This window comes from Leucopleurus acutus (assembly GCF_964270905.1).
Source record: "Leucopleurus acutus genome assembly, chromosome: 9".
NCBI classification, from domain to species: domain Eukaryota; kingdom Metazoa; phylum Chordata; class Mammalia; order Artiodactyla; family Delphinidae; genus Leucopleurus; species Leucopleurus acutus.
The window spans coordinates 97,385,601-97,402,871 of record NC_139144.1 but is presented as its reverse complement, the minus strand read 5'-3'; the positions used below and the strand labels follow the sequence as shown (position 1 = coordinate 97,402,871).

General features: G+C 49.9%; 1 protein-coding gene across 1 annotated transcript in view; it reads right to left on the bottom strand.

Annotated features, from left to right (window-relative positions):
* CLCN1 (chloride voltage-gated channel 1) overlaps positions 1–17,271 on the bottom strand; it is a gene marked incomplete at its 3' end in the record, with an annotated part of 31,976 nt that extends 14,705 nt beyond the window's left edge. The window contains exons 1-12 of the mRNA XM_082846607.1: positions 17,077–17,271; positions 13,482–13,602; positions 12,953–13,084; positions 12,228–12,356; positions 11,849–11,982; positions 10,572–10,649; positions 9,460–9,538; positions 3,179–3,304; positions 2,764–2,848; positions 2,441–2,542; positions 2,025–2,109; positions 1,602–1,751 (exon numbers count right to left, since the gene is read on the bottom strand). Of these exons, the coding sequence (XP_082702733.1) occupies positions 1,602–1,751; positions 2,025–2,109; positions 2,441–2,542; positions 2,764–2,848; positions 3,179–3,304; positions 9,460–9,538; positions 10,572–10,649; positions 11,849–11,982; positions 12,228–12,356; positions 12,953–13,084; positions 13,482–13,602; positions 17,077–17,256 (1,401 nt within the window). The 5' untranslated portion in view covers positions 17,257–17,271. The remainder of the gene's footprint in view (positions 1–1,601; positions 1,752–2,024; positions 2,110–2,440; positions 2,543–2,763; positions 2,849–3,178; positions 3,305–9,459; positions 9,539–10,571; positions 10,650–11,848; positions 11,983–12,227; positions 12,357–12,952; positions 13,085–13,481; positions 13,603–17,076) is intronic.

Sequence of the window (17,271 nt, the reverse complement as noted above, 5' to 3'; positions counted from 1 at the left end):
TTTCAAACGCTTAACATTTCAAAAGTATATATGATCCCGAAGTTACCGTACAGCTCAGTCTAGAGGAGTATCAGAAAAACACCATTGTTATCATTGAACAAGAAATCCTGAGATGCCATCAAAACTTGGACTTGGTTACCGCACATGGGTTTGTACGCTCAACAACCAATTACAGGAAGCCGGGGTTTATAAATTAGAGAAGATAAGCTCTATAACGAAAGTCCCAAAATCAGACCCCTAACAAGACACGGAGAACTTCTTTATGATAAAAATATCAAATCTTTTGAAGGAAGAAATGAAAATGATCTAATTAATAAAGTGGGTGTGCAAAATATGGAAGCCACAGAGCCAATTAATCCCCCTGGAATGGAATGAAGAAGAACATACGTAAATACAGCCTCCAGAAACCCCACAGCAAATCCTGGGAACGTAAGTGACAGAATTGGAACCTGGTATGTCAAGCACCTGCACATTAAATGAGCAGCAAAAAACCATGAAGGAAATTTTAAAATAATTTTTTTCAACCATAAGCGTTAGATTCACCAAAGATCAATAATCAAGTATTACATATTTGGCACACAGTAGCTGCATGAGAACATTTATTGAATAAATGAACCCACTACAGCTATTACAATATAAATATAACTTAGTGACTCATATCCTGGGGAAATATAGATTCACAATAAATATCAAGAATAAGTTAATAGCAAGGTACGAAAAAACATGAAAGATTAATGTGGACAGACTGTCAAATGAAGGCCCTAATATATAGAGGAAAATGTTGGGTTATTCAAGCAAGACATACTATTAATAATCAGGCAATCATCAAAAAAGAGAAAAAAAAAGGCAATCAGCAATTATAACAGATGTCACAACGAGTGATGGAAATAAAAATATACTTGTATAAGGCAGTAATTGAGAAGTCTATAAACACGTGATCCTTAATGGGCAAATATGAAAAAGAACTGTTATAAAAGAGATCAGCTTTTGTTTCCTAATTGAAGTTAGAAGAAAATGGTTTAAGAATGGCAAAATCCTCACAGCCTCACTACCTAAATAGAGAATGATAACATTTATAAAAATTATTTATAGTCACTAATAAAGTGGATTTAAATATTTTATCCCTTTTGTAATTCTAGAAAAGAGATCATCCACTAGACTGGGGAAAAAATGGATATGCAAATCATCTGAAAATGGATAATCAGATGCATGGAGAATGAAGTACCTAATTATCTAACATGTGGGGGGATTTGGTTAATTTATCTGAGGTCTTTACACAGTTATCTGTATTGCTAAGCTCTGTATTGCTAAGCTCTTGTCCTTACTTACTTGGCTGCTGTCTCAATAATTTAGTAAGTGGAACCTTTAGAAGGGTTATAATAATTATGGCAACATCACTAAGCTGACATGAATGGAACATTAACCCAGATATTGGTTCACTTCTCTAGATGAGCAACTTACTTACGTTCTGGTTTCCAAACTTTTTTTTTATTAGGTTGGACGAAGACCAAATGAAGTTTTACCGTTCCCTACCCTATGCACACCCCGGTTCCTAGGTTGAAAACAGAAGCCCAGGGAGCCAGGAATGTAGGGAGAGGTACCTTCATGATGAAGAAGAGGATGATGATGATGACGACATTGACTTTTGGGTGGATCCACACAGCTGACTGGCCCAGGCTTTCAGGGTCCCCTTCATGCTTTACCCACGTGTTGTTGTCAAACAGGGTACTGATGGCTTCGCGAGGCATCAACTGTGAGAGGAGGAAGCAGAAGGGAGCAGTTCTCCAGGGGTGTTCGGTACTTCCATTTTCTTAGAGAACCAATTCCCCAGTTTCATTTCTCACGGGACCCTTTTGCTGTTTTCTCAGGGAGAGAGTCTATCCTTGGGCAAAAGCACATATGCTCAGAAGCCTGAGGGACACCTGTGCTCTTTCCTCCTTTCCATGTGGCCCCGTCCTGGCTATGTCCCAGTCATGTGCTCAGTGACCTGACTCCCACCCTCAGAGGTCACCCTTGGAGCTGACCTCTCCAGCCATGAATTGTCCCATTCCTGGTGGGAAGGTGAAGGAGGCGATGACAAAGGTAACAATTCCAGGATAGAGCAGGCGGCTGAAAAAGAAACAATTAATCCTCACCCTAATTTAGTCAGGCCATAGTGGACAGCTCTCTGGACTCTGGTAAGCCAAAGTTTTACTGTCGTCTACTACAGTAAAACTGGAGTCTACTGTAGTCTCAGGCCATTAGACAGAGAATTCTCTCCACCAACAAGCAATCTTTAAAGGGGAAACTACACCATTCATCCTTGTACAGTATCAGGGCTTCTATATTTTATCACAAGCCACCTGAAGGCATTTAACGCCTTCCACAAAGATTAAAAGGGAGGAACTCTTGGAGAAACCACAAGGTAAACAGGTAGGGCAGAAGACGGGCGGTGACTCACTGCTTCGCCAGAAACTGGCTGAGGGCCTTGTGCTTTCGGACACCGAGCATGACTTGGCGATGCAGGTACACAAATACAGCTCCCAGGAAACCACAGCAAATCCTGAGGGTGTAAGTTATGCAGAAATGATACCGTCATCCCTCGGACCCGGCTACCGCAGGGAAACAAATACCAGGCACACACCTTCCCTTTCTACCCACCTCCCCCCAACAGTTTACACTTCACCCACACCAGCCCCACCTTCCCAATTGGGTCCCTTCCAATGCAAAGCCATGCCCCAGCCCTGGTTCCCCACTGTCCTCCGAGCAGACAAACCCACTGACCCGATGGCTGCAAAGGCTGGGAGCTCCTGCAGGTCAAAGGGGAAATCCATTCGGAAATTGGTTCTGAAGAGAGCTGTGATGGTGACTATAGGATGGAAAGGCCAAGGATTACGGTGGGAGCATCACAGAAACGCACCGAGAAGGAACCAGGGTCATAGGTTTTAAGGATTAAAGCTTCCTCCCATCCCAATGTCCCCTCTTCTATTTGATTTCCTTTTTCTAACACTCCTGGCTGAGACACTCTCCCCTATTCCATGACCTGTATCCTTGCCCTATATATACCCTTGGGCCTTGGTCTCACTTCCCAGATGATGCCATCCACTCCTTTTCTGCACTGCCCCACAGAACTTCCCTCCACGCCCCATTACCAGCCTCCCTATTTCACACCGCCTCCACCCCAGGGCTCCCCTGTTACCAGCATCCTTGTTCCACACGGCTAGCACTCGGAAAACAAAGGCGCTGAACGTGGCTGCAAAGAATCCTCGCCAGTAGTTCCTCACGGCGAAGTAGGTAGAGGTGACCTCGATGCTAAACAGCACTCCTGTAGGGGCCAGGAAGTAGGGTCAGGTGCAGACAAAAGTGCGAGGCTCTCTCCCACACTCCCACCTCGTGGACCCAAGGAGCTTTTGCTGAAACTTCAATCACAGGGGGAGCAGAACTGGGAAGTGATGATCTCTTAGAGTGCGCCATGTTCTAAACCATACACCTGCTCATGCTAGCAGTTTTCTGCAGGCCAGGGATGTGGTTCAACAAGATACAGAGAGGATGGGAAATGAGGGGGTTTAACCCACGAAACCTGAGGGTCAGGTGGTCGTGCCCTTTCCATCCCTTAGAAAGCAAGGTTGGGTGGGATTCACAGTTGTCTGGTATCCACAGGGATTTGAAAAATTTCTGCAAGAAAAGTTACAGAAGAGAAAGCTTCCAGAGCAGGTGCTCACCGGAGTGCCAAGCAGAGCTCAAGATTTACAGGGACTCTCCTTAACACCCCCCTCAATCTCTCCTCCCTTCTCCCATGCACCACGTACCATGCAACTTTTAGGGAAGAAATGAGAAAAATGAATAGGAAAGGGCTTTGTGAGAGCTGACAATACTCAATATTGCAAGAAAGGAAAGAGGATTCATCCACATTTTTTTAAAAAATTAATATTAAAAACCTGACTGAAAAGGACCAAATCCAGGGGGAAAACCAAGAGGCCAGAAGAAGCTATAAACAATTATGCTTAAGAAAGGTGGGTGATGATCCCCGGTCAGGGAACTAGATCCCACGTGCGTGCCGTAACTAAGAGTTCGCGGGCTGCAACTAAGATCTGATGCAACCAAATAAATAATTTTTTTTTTTTTAAAAAAGAAAGGTGGGTGAGGTAGAAGGAAACCTAATTAAGAGTCCTAAGTTGTACTGTTTCTGAGAGTAGTTGCTGGAACACAAATGAGAAGGTAAATAAATAGAAAAATAGCAAGAGTTGGTGGAGACAAAGTAAGGAAGCTAATAAGGGTATAAAAGATAGACTTAAAACATGCAAAGAGGGCTTCCCTGGTGGCACAGTGGTTAAGAATCCGCCTGCCAATGCAGGGGACACAGGTTCGAGCCCTGGTCCGGGAAGATCCCACATGCCGTGAAGCAACTAAGCCCGTGCGCCACAACTACTGAGCCTGTGCTCTACAGCCCATGAGCCACAACTACTGAGTCCACATGCCACAACTACTGAAGCCCGCGGGCCTAGAGTCCATGCTCCGCAACAAGAGAAGCCACCGCAATGAGAAACCCGCGCACTGCAATGAAGAGTAGCCCCTGCTCGCCGCAACTAGAGAAAGCCCGCGTGCAGCAATGAAGACACAAAGCAGCCAGAAATAAATAAAGGAAAAAAAAAGATGCAAAGAAAATAGTCTTTAAACATACCAAGAATCAGGGAATAGACTGTGATTAGATGCAAAGAAAAAACTTACAAGAGAATTACCTAACACCTGGCTAAGCCTCATTTTTATCGGAAATGAAGAAGGAAAACAAGGAAATGCAGCCCATAATTAGATGAATGGAGAAGAGGCCCAGACCTAGGAAAGCCCGTGAACTAGATAAGGTTCGTCTCCCCTTGCTCTCTGCGAGAACGGCTGCTGGCCAGCCCAAGCCCCCCAGCCCTCTCCTCCGTAGGTGACAGTCAGCGATGATAGGACATCATGCCAAGGGAGTGTGGTTACTTCCTCGTGGAGGAGCTGCTGCATCTGGACAGGGATCCCTCATGGTTAGCTCAATGGCGCCTTCTCTGGGAAGGTATCCCCGATCCCCCTCCGCAGGTAAAAACAGTCCTTCCCTTCCCTTGTTCTCTCGGAATTCTGGACTATCAGAGCACTTAGCACTTTCAGGTATAGTTATTTATTTACATCTCTGAGTTCCCCCAGGATTGAAAGTTCCTTGGAACCCAACACCTAACACAGTGCCTGGTACATAATCAGGGCTCGAGGCCTGTTCTACGGATGCACAGAAAGGAGAGGGGAGAGGGGGACGGGGAAGGAAGAAAGAGAGCAGAAGAGAAGAGATGGGGGGCATTTCAGAAAGCAGGGAATCTGGGGGACAGAGCTTTGCTAACCACCTCTTGCCCCTGCTCCCCAAATCTTATCCGGTAAGGCAGCTGTTTCCTTGGCCTAAAAGGACTTGACACAGTGGGGAGTCAGGTAGAGCAAGTCTCTCCTTTTCTTTTCTTTTCTTTTTTTTTTTTTTTTTTTTTGCGGTACGCGGGCCTCTCGCCGTTGTGGCCTCTCCCGTTGCGGAGCACAGGCTCCGGACGCGCAGGCTCAGCCGCCATGGCTCACGGGCCCAGCCGCTCCACGGCATGTGGGATCCTCCCGGACCGGGGCACGAACCCGCGTCCCCTGCATCGGCAGGCGGACTCCCAACCACTGCGCCACCAGGAAAGCCCCTCTCCTTTTCTTTACCAGTAACAAAACCAAAGTCGGCTTTGATTTGTCGGATGTAAACTATCCAACTCATGAATGGTTTACGACCAGTTTTTGAAATCCTAGGCTAGATTTTCTTTCCTGCGATGTGGTTCTGGGACACCTTCTCTAACAGTCTGTCACTGTGTACTTCGGAACGAGAGCTCATTTTCATATTCGCCTGAGCCAGACAGAAAATGTGCTGCTAAGAGGAAACAAAGCATTAAAAACACAAACAGCATTTGGAAACTCTCTAGTCTCCTAGGTTCTGTAATACTGCTCTCTTTCCCACCCTGAAGGCTCCTCTCTGCCTTCTCCCTGGCGCCTTTGCCTCTGCCCAGCCAGCGCCTTGTCCTTGGTCTCCAACAACTGCTACTCATAGACACACTTTCTCAATTTCATTCATGCCCATGGCTTCAACTACCACCTCCATGCTAACCTACTGGTTAACAAAGCAATGCTTTCAGCTCAGTTCCTGAACCTCAGACTCACCAAGCCAGCTGCCTATTTGGTATCACTTGGAGACGCCACGGGAACTTCAAATGCAACGTATTCAAAGTGAAATGTATCAGCTCCCCCAGACCTGTTTCACTTCCTATATTCCCTATCTTTTTTTTTTTTTTTTTTTTTTTTGCGGTACGCGGGCCTCTCACTGTTGTGGCCTCTCCCGTTGCGGAGCACAGGCTCCCGACGTGCAGGCTCAGCGGCCATGGCTCACGCGCTCAGCCGCTCCACGGCATGTGGTATCTTCCCGGACCGGGGCTCGAACCCGTGTCCCCTGCATCGGCAGGCGGGCTCTCAACCACTGCGCCACCAGGGAAGCCCCCTATATTCCCTATCTTGCTTGCAGCATCACTATCCACGCCATTTCCCTCGTTGTAAAATTGGAAGTTAGCGTAGATTCCTCCTCCTTTCTTACCTTTCACATCCTCACATAAATCAGCCACCAGGTCCCATCGATTTTATTTTCTATCACCCATATATATCATCCTGTTCTCTGTCTCTTCTGCCTCTGCCCAGTTCGGTCTCTCATTATCTAGCATCAGGACTATGACAATAGTCTTCTTGTTAATCTTGGATAAATCCTGTTAATGCACAGGCCAGTTCTATCCTGCACAGATCTGCCAGAGCTGGCCATGTCACTTCGTTATTTGAAATTCTTCCATGGCTCCCCTTCACCTGTGACAGTGTTCCCCAAAGTCAGGTCCATGAGATACTGAGTTCCATAAGAAGGTCCTTGCAAAAATGCTACACTTGGGATATTCACAATACATGTCAGCATATCAAACGTTCTGGTAACTATTCCAGTTTAAAAAACTACCCTTTGGGGCTTCCCTGGTGGCGCAGTGGTTGGGAGTCCGCCTGCCGATGCAGGGGGCGCAGGTTCGTTTCCCGGTCCAGGAAGATCCCACATGCCGCGGAGCGGCTGGGCCCGTGAGCCATGGCCGCTGAGCCTGCGCGTCCGGAGCCTGTGCTCCGCAACGGGAGAGGCCACAACAGTGAGAGGCCCGCGTACCGCAAAAAAACAAAAACAAAAAAACTACCTTTTGAACCCAGTATTTTTCAACTTATCTTATCTTGGAACACTGTTTACGGGTTATGTCTGTTAACACCATGAACTGTGTTCCATAAAACACATTGGGGCTAATTCTAGCCTAGAGAATGAAATTGACATTCTTGTGCATTTCCTAGGCGGACCTTCATGATTCAGCCCCCAGGTACCTATCCAGACTCATTTCCTGTCATTCCTTCCCCTGTATCCTCTAGAAATGCACATATATGTTAATTTTAGTCCCTTACATCTTGACTTTGCAATGCTGTCTCCTCTCTCTCCAGAATATCTTCCTTGCACTTTGCCCAGGCTGCCACTGGGACGCTTCTTGAGTGAAGTGTGATGGTCTGCTTGCCTTCCTGTCCACCCTTTCAGCCGTGGGTACCTGAGAGCACAGGAACCAGCACAGCGCCCAGAGGGCTCACGGCAGAGGGCACATATGGAAGCAAAAACATATTTGCCATTTTAGCCAAACAGTAAAGCAAATTTCTTTCATCGGTGTAAGGAATTAAGAGTTGACCATATAGTGAATAAATTATTCTAATTTTTAAATTTTAGAATTAGTCTATGTTCATAAAATAAAGGCAATCATGTAATGTTATCTGCAAATTCAATTTAATATTTGCCACTTATTACAAACATCCTGAAAACAGCATTTTGACTTTTCAATGCTTAACATTTTCTCAGGAGCCATGTTTTATCTGTAACTTTTCTATTTGCCTCTCCCGTTCTCTACACGGGATCATGAAGAACCTTCCTCATTCACCCCAGAAATTCTAGTTTTATGCAAAAAAATTCATATTCTCTTCACTTTAAAAGAATCTGATTAAAAACAAAAAAAAATGCTACCTTTCTAAAAACGTTCTTCAGACCTTCTGGATTTGTAAGACAAAAGACCAAATAAAGGTGAAAGCGGGTATAAATGCAAGTGTGAACATTTAATGTGTGCAGAAATTCAAACACACGACCCTTCACTGGCTAGTGACTATGACTTTAACGACAAGAGCTGACAACAAAAGTGCAAACAGGATGCCAGCTGACGTGTTCGCTGACATTGGTTCAGTGTCAGTTCAAGTGAGCATGGTACATTTTCATTAACTGTAAACGTTTATCCATATATCGTTCCTGAGCCAAGTCATCTTAGTTTCCTGAAGACTCCTCTATGCAAGGACTGATTACATGTTCATAATTGAAAAACACCTCTAACAGCTGGTGCGTTTAAGAAGCATATGCCTTTCCTGCAGTTTTGCTTCTCAGATTGTCAACATGGTGTCTTTTTTATCACCAATGAATCCAATGAATGATCTTTATAATCCTTGCTCTGTTAATCTGGTTATAACTGTTATCAATGAGTAAATAAACAGATACAACAGCTTTCTCTGACCATGCCCACTTGTTAGTTATTCAGGACAAGGAAAATAATCTGAAAGGTTACCCTATGTCTAACATTAGTAGAAAGAGCTAAACTCAATCTTAAATTGCTGGCAAGGAAAAACGACACTTTACTTCCATCTGTAGTCCTCATTTAAAGCTGATTATTGGGACTTCCCTGGCGGTCCAGTGGTTAAGACTCCACGCTCCCAATGAAGGGGGCACAGGTTTGATCCCTGGTCGGGGGACTAAGATCCCGCACGCCCCAAAGCGCGGCCAAAAAATAAAAATAAAGCTGACCATTAATCTAAATAAGGTCCACCTAAACTTCTGTGGCCTTAACAACATACAACCAAAGGTAAGTCTTCCCTTGGAGAAGAAAATACACAGAGGCGTCAATTATACTTCAATTAAAAACAACAATGACAAAAATGAATTATTCAAGAGCAAAAAACCAAGAGGAACATCCACAGGAGTCCCCTGTTAGAAGATGTAATAAGTGAAAGGCAAAAATATCCAACAATACGACGGGTTTTAATATAAGTACGGGACCCATAAAGGCCGCCTCGGTTTTCCTTCCTGGCTCTACCACTTATTAAAAGGATGACCTTGCTCAAGTCACTAACTCTCCCTCTCTTCCTTAATGTAGATCTCATCCAGCTTTGGACAGGAAGGGATGTAAAGTCCTTAGAACACTGCCCGCGCATAGTAAATGCTCACTAAAAGCTATTCTTGCTTTACTCTTGTTTTCACTGCTCATAATAGAACTTGGGGATGCTGATGAAAACTGTTTTAGGAGTAAGACCAGGCAAGTGGACAGACGCAGGCGGGGGTAAATCACTTGCCTCCAAGCGGTGTCCCAAAGCAACAGCCGACTCCTACTGCACAGCCCACGGTCAGCATGTCAGTGTAATAGTATGGCTGCTACTAGGGGAGACACAGACAAAGAGCCAGATGGGAAGGATGGGCAGGGGGGCAGAAGAGGAAAGGACAACAGGCAAGGGTGGGGAATAAAGAAGGAGCGGCTTAAGTCACAGGGAATCACAGTGGCCCCGTCTCCCCCCTGCGATCCCAGGCCAAGAGAAACTCAAGTTAGTTTGGCAAACAGGAAGTGATCTCCTAGCACAAGGTCAAACATAGAAAATGAAATAAATGTTAGGCAAATATATGGAAGGAAGGTCAGCCAATCAATGGTCACCAGAGAGGGCCTGGAGATGGGGACAATCACGGCAAGAAGTGTCAATAGCAAGAGAGACAGGAAAGGACTTCAGACAAACAGCACCAATAAGGCCGGCAAGAAACAGCCACCAGCCTCAAAAGAACAGACAGCTCCCTGGTAAAAAAAAAAAAAAAAGCGCGGGTGCCTGGAGTCCAGGGCCTGTGATCCAGGGTCACACCCTGAAGGCCCACCCACCAGTCCCTTCCGCGAGCACCCCTCTCCACCCCAAAACTTGTGGCAACTGCTCCAACCCCTCGGGCCACCGGGGTAGGGAGGAAGTGGGACTTGCCTCCGACAGGGGCTGCAAAGCAGCATCCCACGCCCACCGCGCAGGCCGACACCAGGAGATCAAGCTGCCCAGGCACAGTCTGCAACAGAGAAGCTCGCGGCCAGGGCGCGGGAGCGCTGGGGCGGGGGAGCGCGCACGAGACGGGGTGGAAGGGCAGAAACAACAAAGGGACGGGGCGGCACCGGAGGGGAACTGACACCCGGGCGGCTGAGGAGCGGACCACGTGCCGAGCCCCGATGCGGGGGCAGGGATCGGGGTGGGGGTGGGGGGCGTCAAGGAACGGGCACAGGCTAAACAGCGGCATCGCGTGGCTGCAGTAGGTGGGTGGCGCCACGTGTGTGGGGACGAGGGAGCGTGGGTTAGCGCAGTGCCCGGCTCAGCATCACGGCCAAGGCAGCCCCACCCGCCAGCGCGCACAGCCCCAGCTCCTTTTGCCTTCCCAGCCTTACCTCGTACACCCCACAGAGCACGGACATGAACTTGCTGAGGACAGCGGCGCAGATGCTGGCAATGTGGACAAAAGGGCCCTGGGAGAGAGGAGGGTGACGAGGGGTCAGGGGCAGGGGGCCGGATGGGGGGCTTGGCGGCATTCTTGGACAGACATTGGTTGCTCCAGGCACTGTACCAGGGGCTGGAAATACAGACGTGAGCAAGATAGAGGTTCTGCCTTCGCAGAGCTTCATCCCAGGGAGGAAGGGGGGTGATACGCCAGCATATTATCATTTCAGAAGATGTCCCCCGCTCGCCACGAGAGAAAGCCCCCGCTCAGCAACGAAGACCCAACGCAGCCATAAATACATATATACATACATACATACATTTGTTTCAAAAAAAAGGGAGAAAAAGGAAATGCTAGGGACTAAGAAGAAATTGAGGGAGGGTCAGAGGAGAGAGAGAGAGACAGGAAAACTGAGGGTGGGACGGGGAAGGTCACAACTGAGTAAGGCCTTGATGGAAATGAGGCGTGAGCCGCATGGGCACCGGGAAGGAGAATGTTCCAGGCTGAGGGGACAGCAAGTGCAGGAGCCCCACGGCGGGGGGGGGGGGGGGGGGGCAGGCTCGTGCAGTTGAGTGGCAGGAAGTGCCTGTCACTCAAGCTCGGGGGAGGAGGGGCAGCCTGATCACCACAGCCCCCCTAGGCCCCAGGAATAAGTGTGGACCTCATTTGAAGAGGAATGGAAAGCCATTCAAGTTCCTGACCCGGAGGGCAGACATTCCTGATTCCATTTTGAAAAGATAACTCCGGCTGCAGGGGGAGCGAGAAGGTACCGGAGCATAACCTTGAAAAAACACAGCCTCTTTTAGGTCTCAGTTTTCACAGAATGTGTCTGGATTGTCTCTAAGGCAGTGGTTCTCAACTGGGCGATTTTGCCCCCAGGGGACCTTTGGCAATGTCTGGAGACATTCTGATTGTCACAACGGGGGTTGGGGGCGGGGAGAGGACGGCTGCTGGCACGTAGGGGGTAGAGGCCAGGGAGGCTGCTAGTCATCCTACAATGTACGGGACGGCCCCCCAGAACCAAGAATTACTCAGCCCCAAACGCCCACTGTGCCCAGGATGCGAGATGCTGCTCTAAGGTGCTCCCAGCGCTGATGAGGACCTTCCCATGTATCTCTCCTCCGGAATCCCCATGGTCCACGGCTGGCCCCGGAGCTCCCTCTAGACTCAGTGCCGCCCTCTGCCTGAGGACCTGCCCAGCTCACCCCACAGTAACTGGAGTCCTACCTCTTTCCCCACAGGGATGCCACTGCCCAGCCCCGCAGTCAGGGCCACAACCTTGGCCACGAAGGCCTTGAGGGTGAGATATTCCTTCAGGACAACCCCGCGAAGTATCGTCTTCATTTCAGGGATTCCAGAGCCTAAAAGGGTTTTTAAAAAAACGATTGTGTGCAGGTTCAAGCTGGAGGTTAAAGGTAGACGGACATCCAGATAGTGGAATGGGGGTGGGGCGAGAGGTCTATGGGGGGGAGGACAGTAGCAAAGCGGCGAAAGGACTGTCAGGGGGGTGGGGGAGGGAGGGAGGGGAGCGCGAGGTCTACAGGCCAATGAGATTCTGCTGGACTATGTTGATGGCATGGTGGGGTAGGATCTGGGAAGTTCTCACCGACAGCCTGGGGAGAGATGAGGTGACAGAAGAGGGCGCTGAAGAGGATGAGGATGAGTGGGAAACTGACCCAGACCAGGAACTGCAGCGGCAGGCTGGGCTGCATCTGGTAGTAGGTCCACTTGTAGGCTACAGAGACAGGCGTCTGGGCTTAGTCCTATGTGGATGGCATGTTGCTGTCATCCCACACTCGCGGCATGGAACAGCGTGCTAGGAGCGTGCTCCCGCCATGGCTGTCCCGTTCGACCTCAGAGATAGCACTGTTCTCATTTGACACAGTGGGGGGGTCTAAGCTGGGGGATGAGACGTGACCCGTTCAAGTTCCCACCACTTGTAGGAGGTCAAGTGGGCGCCAGTGCAGCAAACCACAGTCTGTGGGCGCGTCACTGGAGGCTGTGGCTCACCAAACCACCCCGGTTAACCCGGCACTGAGGGGCTCCTGGGACTCCAGGTGTTTCCAGTTGCCTGAACTGAAAAGTCCTAGGAGAGCTAGGACAAGTTGGTCACCCTGTGAGAGGGGTCCCCACAGCTTGGCTGGTAGCAGGTGGGAGGGGCAGAAAAAATGGATCTGGGTCTGGGTCTGGTCTCATCCTGGGCCAGAGCTACACCTGATCTCCTCTGTGCCCCATCCTCCTCCCAAAGCCCCCCCAGCTTACCCTAGGTCGAAACTCTAGAACAACTGCAGTATGGGGAGGGCTGAGGGCAAAGGGCCAGGTTAAACCTACCCTGAAGGGTTTTGGCACTGACATAATCCATGCACCAGCTAACCAGAGCCATAAGCAGCCCCAGAAGCAGCAGAAAGATCCAGTCTTCCCCTAATTTTCTTCTCATCACGAGTCCCAGACGGTGGATACAACCTAGGAAAAGAAAGTAAAGGGGAGCAGGTAACCAGTCACTACTGTGTGTGTGTGGCTGAGGACGGGACGTGCAGGGCCCTCGGGGTCTTGTCTCTATGTCTCATTCCCTGAGTTTCTTCTCACTGCTCTGCCCTTCAGAAGGCACCAAAGTCCAATTCCCCATTGGCTACTTGATTCCTTTCTAAACCCTAGTTTCTTAGGGCTGCGTGGAAGGGATAGTAGGAAGGCAGAGTGAGAAGGACATGGGAGCCATGTCTTCTCCTTAATACCTGGAGGAGGGCTTTGGTGTGCGTGTGGGGATGGCGAGCCAGAAATATGCAGCACGTCTTCTGAGCTAGTGCCCTAATCCCTGTTCCTCCTTGCATTGCACATTCCTTTATCCCCCGGTCCCCATCACCTTGACATTTAGAATAGTGATCCTCTTCCGTGCTGTCCATGGAAGCACTGGAGTCCATCGTCTTGGGCATCCCCGTGTCCTGCTCGTTGTCTGAGAACTGTGCTTTGTGATGGCCATAGATCTGGACAGAGGGAGATGGGAAAGGTCTGTCTTGTTGAAGAGTTAAAAGAAATAGAGGGAAGCATATAGATCCATAGATAAAACAAACAAACAGCTTTTAAAAATCCTGGGTGTTGGGCTTCCCTGGTGGCACAGTGGTTGAGAGTCCACCTGCCGATGCGGGGGACACGGGTTCGAGCCCCGGTCCGGGAAGATAACACACGCCGCAGAGCGGCTGGGCCCGTGAGCCATGGCCGCTGAGCCTGAGCGTCCGGAGCCTGTGCTCCGCAACGGGAGAGGCCACAACAGTGAGAGGCCGGCGTACCGCAAAAAAAATAAATAAATAAAAATAAAATAAAATAAAATCCTGGGTGTTGAGGGCCTTGGGCAGGGTCATTTTGTGGTCATCCGTGCCCTCCACTCCCCACTCTCCGTCTGCACTTTTCCTACTCCTCACCCTTGTCTATCCATCCACACCTTTGCATATCTGTAGTCATCTTGGTCAACAGCAGCCTTCATCAAGGGGACCAATTTCTACTCTGAAGTAGGGATACAAAAACTGTGCTAAGGGCTTTCCTGGTGGCGCAGTGGTTAAGAATCCACCTGCCAGGGCTTCCCTGGTGGCACAGTGGCTGAGAGTCTGCCTGCCGATGCAGGGGACATGGGTTCAATCCCTGGTCCTGGAAGATCCCACATGCCGCGGAGCAACTAGGCCCGTGAGCCACAACTACTGAGGCTGTGCGTCTGGAGCCTGTGCTCCGCAACAAGAGGCCGCGATAGTGAGAGGCCCGCGCACTGCGATGAAGAGTGGCCCCCGCTTGCCGCAACTAGAGAAAGCCCTCGCACAGAAACGAAGACCCAACACAGCCATAAATAAATAAATTAAAAAAAAAAAAAAAAGAATCCACCTGCCAGTGCAGGGGACACAGGTTCGAGCCCTGGTCCGGGAAGATCCCACATGCCGCGGAGCAACTAAGCCCGTGAGCCACAACTACTGAGCCTGCGCTCTACAGCCCGCGAGCCACAACTACTGAAGCCCGCGCGCCTAGAGCCCGTGCTCCACAACAAGAGAAGCCACCGCAATGAGAAGTCGGCACCACGACGAAGAGTAGCCCCTGCTCGCCACAACTGGAGAAAGCCTGTGCACAGCAATGAACACCCGATGTAGCCATAAATAAATACATACATACTTATATACATAAATGTATTTTTTTTAAAAACTGTGCTGATACTGGGCATCTGCATCAATTACATGTTTTTGTGTCACTGCTTCCTGTGTCTCAGCCTCTCTCTTGTTTCCCCAGACCCCTCACACTGATGTGGACGGGGTAAGGAAAGACCAGCAGGTGACTCTTCGTTGCTCTTGGCCTCGGTGTGTCTAGCTTCAATGAGGCCCCTCAGTTGCCCTGCCAGGCTTAGAGAAAGCCCGTCCACCTCCCCTTCCTGTGCTCAAATGCACAAACTGGACCCAGCCCGGATAAAGCAAGGCAGTCCGCTTCCTCCTGAAGTAGAGCTTGCGTGTTTGGGGTGTGTGTGTGTGTGTGTGTGTGCAAGGTCTCTAACTGCCCCACCTCCACTGCACTAACTACGTCCTCTGGAGCCAGGGTCAGGCCAGGCCATGTTGCTGGTTCTGGGAGAGCCTGGGTGGAAGAGATCTGATTTCACAATACAAGAAGTAGAGTTTATGCCTGAGTCCTGGACAGGCACGCACTAATACCCTGCTCATGGCTCTTTCGTCTTCTGGGATGTGACTGAGAGAAGCCGTATTTGGCCCCCGAGAGAAGACATTACCCACGGGGGGCCAGCACACGGGCTGCCTCAGCTCCCTTGGTTCCCAGGCTGGTGGAGACGAGAAGAGGGTGCTCCATGCCAAACTGGGCTGGGAAACACTGAAAGAGCCGGATCTGTGCTGGCTGGGCCAGTGTGCACCAGTCGAGCAGGGCTGGGGGGGGGCAGGGAGAAGGCAAGCCTGAAAGCATTCGCAGCGTCCGGCTTCCTTAACAAAAACACCTGTGTGTGGGGGGCTGGGGCTGGGGCTGGGAGGATGGGTGAAGCGATCCTGACAAAATACTGATGACTGACCATCGGGCAAGGGGTACTTGGACATTCATTACACTGCTCTTCCTGTTTTTGTATGAGTGTGAAATTTCCATAATAAAATTTAAACAGAGGAAAACTTAAGTCCAGACTCCCCTTCTTTGCTTTCAGGGCCCTTTGGAGGCCCTTTGGAACCCTACTTCCCAAGTCACCTCAGCATTCCTTTGCAACAGGAAGCTTCACGCTAGTGTACCTGGTTTCCTCACTGTCACCAGAAGGTACCATAACTGCACCTTTACGCAAGTCGTCATCCCACCCAGACCGCCTACACGGTGACAGTGAGCCCAGGGCCGTGAGGAGAGGTCTTTCTGTCCAACCCCACACAGTGTTCCAGGGTCCCCTCCTCCAGGAAGCCCTCTCTGACTCACCATTGGAGCCTCTGCTGGCTTTTGTGTCCCGGTCCCCACCTGATTCTCCAGGGCTGCCCTTACCCACCACCCTCGGGATGGATCCGGACTGAGACGCGGGTCCTCTTGACCCCCGGCGCTGAGATCACCAGCCCAGGCCAGCCCTCAGTTTCCCAGTCCTGTCTAGACCCCGTGAACTAGAGGAACAACAGTCCACCCCCTCGTTGGCTAAAACACTTATAAATCTTGATTTCCTGGTCCTCCTGACAGGTTCCATCCTGTCGCTCTCTGCAGGCACATTCACTCGCTAATCCTAACCTGTGTATTTATCTGCGACAAGCTCCCAGCCTGTCTTGCAGCGGAGCTCATCCCATTGCCCATTCCTAGATGTCTAGAAGCCCTGGCGGATATTTATCCCTGGACATCCCTAACTAGTTCACAAGCCCCTCTCTCTGGGTACAGATCTCTGTACCTGTCCAGGTGCCTGCCATTTCATCGGTTCTTAATTAATCCTCCCACCTGAAAGTTTGATTATATTTCTTCTGCTCGTTTGACACTGGTCTACCTTTGATCACTGATATGCAATTCAGTCCATTTTCTCCACTCATCCCAACTCTTCTGCCTTCTGCAGAAGTGCTGATTTATGTGTGTCCTGCCGAGGGTGGGGAGGGAGAAATCCGGTGGTGTCTGCGCGCGGGTGAGGGTGTAAGGACAGCTCACGCACACAGAGGTGTGCTCCCCTCTGCCACTCACCTCGTGTGGGTTACATAAGCACGAGCTCGTCATGCATGTGTGGCTCTGCCCTCTCCCCCCAGGATTCGGGGGTTCTGTTAGTAAAGCTTGTGTTAAAGTACCCGTGTATCTCTGTATAAGGAGCTCACAAGGCTGAACACAGACCTTTGAAGAATGTTTGTATTTTGAACACAAGACTGTGTACTTTTTCAAGTTAAAAAGATCACAGTGCTCCCTCTTTTCACCTGATTCCTCTTTGCCCCCAATCCATGGTACCACCATCTCCTCGAATCCACCGCCCCCTCCCCTTAGGACTTTACCTGTGTGGGGCGGGCGTTGGGACGGGAGCCTGCATCCCTCCGGAGCCTGTGTTGCAGGCCCCCACTCTTGGAGGGCAGTCCGTAGCTGGTGCAGTGTTCAAAGGGCATGTACTGGTACTGGGGGGCGCTACCCCACCAGCTGGGCTCGGCCCCATGCCTCTGGGACCCAGATGGCTCCATGCTCCCTCCCGCAGC